Genomic DNA, 8,351 nt, shown 5'->3' with positions numbered 1-8,351 from the left:
CGTAATTGTTTTAAATTAGGTTGTATTTATTTGCAGGTTTCTGCCTTTTATGTGCAAGATATAATGTTTTAACAAGTCTATTTTATTTATAACAATCTTTTTGTGTAGTTGTTTTTCCAAAAATGAAAATGAATTGCTAATTAAACTCCAATTATCTCCAGAAAACAACTTTGGTTGAAACGAGAGATGATAGATAGATAGATATACTGTAGACGGTAGACAGATCTTTAAAAAGTAAAGACAAGAAGCCATAAGTTCATTATGAATTATTTTATGAAATCTTTTATTAAATGAATATAAAAGCTACATTAAAATACGGACATTCCCTAAATAATCGATTGAGGTTTTGAGAATCCTACATTCATACATTAACATGACTTCTGTAAAGTTTGGTAGTGCGTATCAGCACGTGGTCAGAGACAGTGGAGGAGGAGTCAGGCAGGCCCTGTTTAATTGTCAAAATGACGGTGTTTCATTGAGCAGTTATGAAGTGAGCACACTTTGTTCCATGACCAGTTCCTCGAGGGGCTCAAATTAGCTGGGATTCTCTCACTTGACATGCTGTCATTGGGCAGATGATGAAGTTTGTCCCGTTCAGCGCCACATGCCTTTGTTTACAAACACAGAGAGGTAGTTATTCAGGGTGTGCATTGAAATGACTTTCAGAACAATAATGGCAGGGACAGTCCCATGATCACAATGATAATGGCATTGTACTGTACCAGCCCAGGTCATGGTTCACTTACGAAATCGAACTTGTGACCTGTTTGACTATACAACGTTTACATTTTTTTTAATACATGCTTCAATGAATTGCATAACTAACATAACAACTAGCATAGTTTCAAAACAACACGGGCCATAATGCATATCCTGTGTATGTAGCCTTATGTGAACCACTAAATTAAACGTAGCCACAAAAACAACCCGCTGTAACAACTGTTCTTATGGCCCTGCAGCTTGTGCTATACAAAACTGAGCGCTAACAGCATGAAGTGTTCCCAGCTAAAAGGCACCTCAGGCAACAAGAGCACTCTCGTCTTTATTGCCTCGCTCTAGTCTCTCAGGAGCACTCGAAATATCACTTTGCCCTGCTGTGCCATTCACTTTGGTCTTTGCTGAACATCATCTTGCTCTCAAAATCACTTAAAAAATAATTATGCTCAATGAACCTACTTTTGACTTAAAATATATCCATTAAATGAAGGCTACAACAAAATCTAATGGAATCAAATATTTGAATGGATTTGATCTAGTTTTGTATGAACTGAAATGTATTAAGTTAGGACTGACATTAGGGTTACATGATACAACAACATACTTATTAATATACATGTGTCTGTCTTTTTAGTTCATATAAATATATTATGCAAAAAGTTCTATCTGAAGAGCATCACAAATCCATCAGCTGGAGCTATGAATAGGGCTGATCTGCTTCCACATTACTAGGTCATACAACACAAGCCCATTGGTGGCAAAATGGCATGCTAAGCATGGCTTCAGATTAAAAACACTTTATCCCAATGAAGTCTATCTCAAGCTATCTCAAGACCTCTGCAGTCCATCATATGATGGGAGTATGAAGCCTGCGTGTCCGTACGGAGCAGCTGCTTTCCCGCCTCAAAACACTCTGGGGTCTACGGCAATTGTGTTTAAGCAGATTATCCTGCAGAGTTTAGCCATGCTGGATTTAGCTGTTTGTAGGCACTGTGTGGTGCAGAGGCCCAGCGAGAGCCATTGAGACAGAGCGGCCTGGTGGACAATGGAGATGAGGAACAGCCAGACCCAGGGGAAGACAGCAGGTATGGACTGTCTGGAAACCTAGACACTAAACACCAGTAATAATAAGTGACAGATCCCTCTATTTGCAGCCGGGGTGGTATATACTCCCAAATAATGAAACCTTACATTGAGAATGACAGACAGAATGAGATCGGAGAGACATTAAATGGATAGTCCATTCAAAAATCACTGTTTTCTGTGGAATACAAAAGACATTTTGAAGAATGTTGGCAACCAAATGATTTTGAGTCCCCACTGACTTCTATATGGACAAAAAATACTATGGAAGAAAATGGGACCTGAAACTGTTTGGTTACCAACATTCTTCAAAATATCTTCTTTTGTGCTTCACATAAGAAAGAAAACATACAGGTTTGGAATGACATTAATGTGAGTAAATGATGACAGAGATGACATTCTTTGATGGACTATCCATTTAAATCACATATTCAAACTTGACACACCAGATTTGACGTCAGTGACACCAAACACCACTGGTTCTTGAGTACAAGTTTGCATATGCAAAATACTTCTCCTATATTCCCCACACAAATCTACTCACCTTAGCTTAAGAAGACCTAAAATGTAATGCATCAGTTATTTAAAAAATTTTTGGTGCTTTTTGTCATTTATATGTAATCCAATGTATATCCATTTTCATGTACAGTAATCCAACATTTCAACACATTAATATCTATAATAATATAATAATATCATCATATTAAATACATTTTCTGGACTCCATTTTAATTGTTAAATTAAATGTATTATTGAAATCATGAAGCTTACAATTCAACAGCAATTTATTAAATCTTGAACAAAAGTTACATTTTTAGAGCCCTATGAAATTCATTTAATTAGACTTTTACCCCTAGCAATAAAATGAATTCATAAAAGACTAATTAAATCTTTCTTGAAATCCAATAAAAATAAAACCCTCTAAATTGTTTTGGCAAACAAAGTGCTGCATAACAGGTTTACTGACACGGAAGTCAAATTGTCTGATTATTAAGATTAAGACCTATATTCTGCTGCACAAAAGCAATATATTTCTGTCACAATTTCTTCAGCTTTAACCGGCCTTTTATTTTGACGTGTTGCCATGAAGAGATTTGTTTGTGTGTATATGATATGACACCAGTTTTGCTAAAATGAAAGAGTCAAATGCTCATGAAGTGACTCAAGAGTAGCTCTGGGGATGTTGTTCATGTATGTATGTCTTCATTTAGTAAGGAGGCATATGCTGAAAACACTGTACATCAAAGTATAAATTAAAACATAATAATACATTCAATTAAAAAAAAAAAAATTCCCCTCAACATACTTGTTTGTGAAATGTATCTCTGTGCACTAATTATGTTTACTACAGTATTGTGATGTCAAACTATTGAAATCAAAGCGTCCAATCTCCTGTGCATTTCAAGTTATAGCCTACTGTACAGTATGTAGATCGCTTTAAATCAGCCGAGAAGTTCATTTAAAGATCTGCATTGGAAGAGGGCTAAAGCATAACTCACCTCTACCCAAGTTATATTTACAACAACCGAGTGACCATGCAATTTAAAAACGTCGCACGGACTCGGGTTTCTAGATGGCTGAAAACATTCCCTAATGACCCAGTCTGCTGGAGGAGACGCAGTCTTCTAAACAGCAGGGTGATGCTGGGAAATCAGGAGCTACGCCATGAATAAGTAACGCCACTCCGGCTAAGTGTTGTTAATCATGAGAGTTCATACTGCACGTATTTCCCTTGGGATTTGATCCCACCAGATCTTTCCGCGGTATTGTTTATGTAACATCTAGAGCGCAGCCACCAACACGGTCACCTGAATCTGAATGTGATCAGATAAGATCAGCAGTTCCTTGATCAGCTTTCCTACTTTCGTTCAGTGTTGTTGCACAACCATCACACCCGACTGAACGACAATGGCTATCGCTCCCCTATCCAACAGCCCGACACGAACCTACACGCATAGATGATTGTGTGTTGTATTTCAAACCATGTATCCCATCACAGCATTGGCAGGGTTGCCAGATATGCTGTAATATTTTCCCCTGGGAGCCCCTGGAAACCAGATACAGAAGAGGAAGATCACACGCTGGGCATGGGATCACATGTCTCCGCTGCTCGTAAGGAGTGTGACGCACACATGGCATACAGGGACAGAGCTTTTTCCCATAGCCTCCCACACTCTGGCTCTTTTCAGAGGTGGGACGTCTGGTAATCACATGATTAGGAAAAGAACCACACCACAGATTCAGCCAGGTTTGTGAAGATGGCATGCAGTGGTGGGAAGAAAAACAAAAACGAATACAAATGATTCCACTGGAATAACTGTTAATTTCAAAGAAGGAAAAAAGTTAAAAGTAGATTTAACTACTCATACAGGAATCATTCAAATATTAAAGTGTGTATAAAATATGGAGGTTTTAAAATATAAATACTAATATACTATAAATATACTAATATACTTGCGAAATATATATTTGTTGTCTTTTGTTGGTTAGTGCGGGTTTTATTATGTACATTGCTAACATCTGGTAAAACTATATGCATATGTGAATGAATTCTCGAGCTGTGTGGAGGACATCTGTTTAAGGAAATCCTCTTATGGCCAACAATGATATATAAAAAAGAAGTGGAAACATTTAAATATAAAATACATTGTATATGCTATAATTTAAAATAGAATTAAATAAAATAAAAATAGAAAGAGTATAAATAAGAACAAAAATAAAATAACAAAATGTCTTAAGACAAACACCAAATAAAATGTTTAAAACAAACCATTAAGAAACAAAACTAAGAAAAAACTAAACTAAAATAAAAGCAAAACAAAGCAGAAATAAAACAAATTGTACGAAATAACACAAATTATGTTTAAAAGAAACAAAAAACAAAAAAACACTAATGAAAAAGCAAAACAAAGCAAAAACTAAAAAATATTTATAAAAAGCTTTAAAGAACTGCACAAAAAACCCCAAAAAAGAATAGGAAAACAAAACTGAGATACAAGCAAAACAAACAAACACAACCAAGTGAGACAAAAATTGTCTGCTGTTATTGGAATTTTAGACTAAATTTTCTTATCGTTTCATTGTTTGCATTCTATGTGCGACAAGGAACTTTTTTATAAATCAAGAAACCTGTTGGAAGAAAGGTTTGTCAGTTAGCCTGCATAAAAGTTTTTATTTTTCCACCTGATTCTCTATGCATGAGAATGAAGAAAATGCAGTTAGATCACTTTTATACATCGAGGAAACAATTAAGATGTTCCTGGCATGGATTGTGCTTTTTGAACTTTATTTTGAACTCCTTATTAACTACATTATTGGTTCACGTGAGGATTTAAATTCTCAGAAGGTGATACAGAAACTAAAGGAACAATATGTTTGTTAAACACACACAAACACACACACACACACATAAGAGAATGACCTTCGCAACAATCTTACAGTCCCAGTCAAGGAAAGTTTCACACTCCCCCTGACATCATTACAAATGCTACAAAGGACAGTGCAAAGGCACCAGGAAGGTGGATGTTAAAAGTTTAAAGGCCAGATGCTTGTTTTCATAGCTGGTGTGAGTCATCTGCTCCTGTGTCAGCTCCTTCCATAGAAGGGGGCAAGTGGAAATGGCAGGACGTTGGCCCCTGGGGGCCCGAGGGTTTAAATACAGCCTGCTGATATAACTGACCGGAGATCAACGCTTCTGCTTCAGTTTTCCGCCACACCTACTGCTTTTCCACCTGATCCCAGAGGGTAAAGATGCTGGATGTAAAACGGTGACACGGTCAGGGCTCAAAAAAGGGATGCAGGCATAATTTATTTTTAACCTCATAATGCTCATAAGCTATCTTTATGTTCCTTTTTTTCCAGTGACATAGACGACTCAGGCCTGCTTAATATGTGAACATTACAATTCCAATAAAGATAAAGCCATCATTGTTCATATTACAGCCAATAACAAATAAATTGAAGATCTTAAAATGTAGACTTGTCTAAATAAATTACAAGAAAAACACTACAAAAATCATGTTGCAAGTTAATAAGGCATACAATATAATATACAATATATAATATATTAAGATGTACAATATGAAAAATACATATTCATTTTAAAATTGGCTAAAGATTACATTTTCAGCAAATTTAAATGATGAGTGTTTTTAAAGATTAACTTCAGGTGAGTGTTCGAAGACAATTAAATAGAATTTATTGGCTGATATATATGCAAATTTAAACAATTTTATTGATATTGATATAGTGTGTATCTGTAAATATATATGATTTTTAACTTTTACTTTGCCAAATATACTTACAAGTCGTGACAATTTATTTAATTTCATATTATTTCTCTGTCATATTATTTAATCTTTAAATAAAAAAAGAAATGCCAACTGGGAAGAAAAATACCAGTTATATTTAGCATTATTTAGACACTATTATAGTATTAATTAAAAATTGGAATTAGTTTTCAAATAAATTTTAGTTTTGATAATGTGCTTTTGTGATGTTTTATTATTTTTCATTCTATTTAAAATGTTCATTTGTTTTTCATTTCAGTTTTAAATTGAAGTAGATTTTAATACTTCAAAAAAATTTGAAGTATTTTTACGCAAAAAAACTAGAATGGGGCTGATATAATGCATACCTTTGAATACGATACGTTTTTGACTTACATCTTGCAAAATAAATGTACAAGCCCCGACAACTGCTTTATTTTGACAAAAATTTTGTCCTCCTCGCTGAGATCAAAACAATTCACAGGTACGCTACTCAAAAGAGGTGAAAAAAGCTCCTAAGACTCCCATTTACCTCATTAAAATTTCCCCATTCATGGTTCCCTGTGCTTTCATTTAAATCCTTATCCGCTGTAGAGAATCCATACGGTCGCATTAATCACTTTGAATGTGATGAATTGGGTCCAGATTAAAGCTGCAGTAAAATAACTTTCGACGCTCTAGCGGTTAATAAACAGAACTGCCTGCGTCTTGCGGAAGAACATCGTAGCCGGAACTACTTCTCTCTGTTTATGTCTATGAAGAATCACAAAGGTACTGGGTTACTCCACCACGGTACCTACCCAAAGCAATCTAAAATAGTCAGAATATAAACACTTATTATAGGTTTACCCTAGTGATTCAGGACAGGCTAAAAACACGGTTTGGAAAATTGTTTCATGGTGTACTCACTTATTATATACATTTTGAAAATTTTGAACAAATAAAAAAGTGTTACGGACCGCAGCTCTGATTGGTTGTTTCTTACCGGGAGCGGTCCGTAACTGCAAATGGCAATAGGACCACTGGGAGGAGCCAGAGGAGCTTGATTTGTTTCACAGATTATCTGTCTCATATTCTACTGTCAGGACATAATGACAGGTTTAACAAATATGTAAAAAATACATTTTTACAAAAGTTACCTACTTCAGCTTTAAAGCATCATTATAACTAACTCTTCAACGAATTATATCCCTCTTCAACGAATACAAAAACCTGCCAAACCAAAGCAACGTGGCAACCTGTCAGTTTAATCCCATCCCAAAGCAGAGAGAATGTTAAAACACATTACCGTATTTTCCGGACTATAAGTAGTACTATTTTTCATAGTTTGGCTGGTCCTGCGACTTACAGTCATGTGCGACTTATTTATCAAAATTAATTTGACATGAACCAAGAGAAAACATTACCGTCTACAGCCGCGAGAGGGCGCTCTATGCTGCTCAGTGCTCCTGTAGTCTACACTGAAAACATAGAGCGCCCTCTCGTGGCTGTAGACGGCAATGTTTTCTCTTGGTTCTAAATAAATGCGACTTATAGTCCAGTGCAACTTATATTATGTTTTTTTTCCTCGTCAAGGCGTTTTTTTGGACTGATGCGACTTGTACTTAGGTGCGAGTTATAGTCCGAAAAATACAGTAATTGATGTCAGCATTGGCAAACAAATGTTTATGATGGAGGAACACCTTCACTCTGCCTACACAAAGCAAAGATTTATTCATCTTGAAAGTAATTGATTCATTACCTGCTTTGGGTTTCTTGACATTCATCATTGTTGCTGCTCTCCGGCTGCACAAACGGTTGAGCTGCTGTCTGTTGAGATCTAGAGCTACGATTCTTCAGCAGGAGGGATCTTCCTTGTCCGGACTGACCTCGGCTCCTTCTGCGAGCCACTTTACCAACGGGCCCTGACTTCACACGCCAGGCCGAACAGCTGGAGCTGTGAAGAGACACAAATCAGTACTCAAAACTTACTCAGGGGCACACAGTGATCCCAGAAAGTATTTGGACTCTTGGCCATTCACAAATAACACATTTTTACATTTCACTGCCCTGTTGTTCCATTGTTTTTCTATGTAAACACATGCTAGATGGACATGTTTGAGGAAAGAAACTGATATATATTTGCAACCACATAAAGGTGAGTAAATTACACATTTTTTAATAAATAAATGTCAATGCATCAACTTTGTGGCATCTACAAACAAATAATGGGACAGTTTATCAGAACCAACTTCACACTGAGAACTTTTTCCACTTCCTTTTGCTTCTTATGGGATAATTTTT

General features: G+C 36.0%; 1 protein-coding gene across 1 annotated transcript in view; it reads right to left on the bottom strand.

Moving 5' to 3' along the window:
• Positions 1 to 396: 396 nt before the first annotated feature.
• LOC113074209 (TBC1 domain family member 10B-like) overlaps positions 397 to 8,351 on the bottom strand; it is a 34,529-nt gene continuing 26,574 nt past the window's right edge. Inside the window, exons 10-11 of the mRNA XM_026246965.1 lie at positions 7,810 to 8,004; positions 397 to 608 (exon numbers count right to left, since the gene is read on the bottom strand). Coding sequence (XP_026102750.1) covers positions 530 to 608; positions 7,810 to 8,004 — 274 coding nt within the window. The 3' untranslated portion in view covers positions 397 to 529. The remainder of the gene's footprint in view (positions 609 to 7,809; positions 8,005 to 8,351) is intronic.

Source organism: Carassius auratus, unplaced genomic scaffold (genome assembly GCF_003368295.1).
Source record: "Carassius auratus strain Wakin unplaced genomic scaffold, ASM336829v1 scaf_tig00013918, whole genome shotgun sequence".
In the NCBI taxonomy this organism is placed as follows: domain Eukaryota; kingdom Metazoa; phylum Chordata; class Actinopteri; order Cypriniformes; family Cyprinidae; genus Carassius; species Carassius auratus.
Note: the sequence above shows the minus strand (reverse complement) of the source record. Positions and strands in the feature narration are given on the sequence as shown.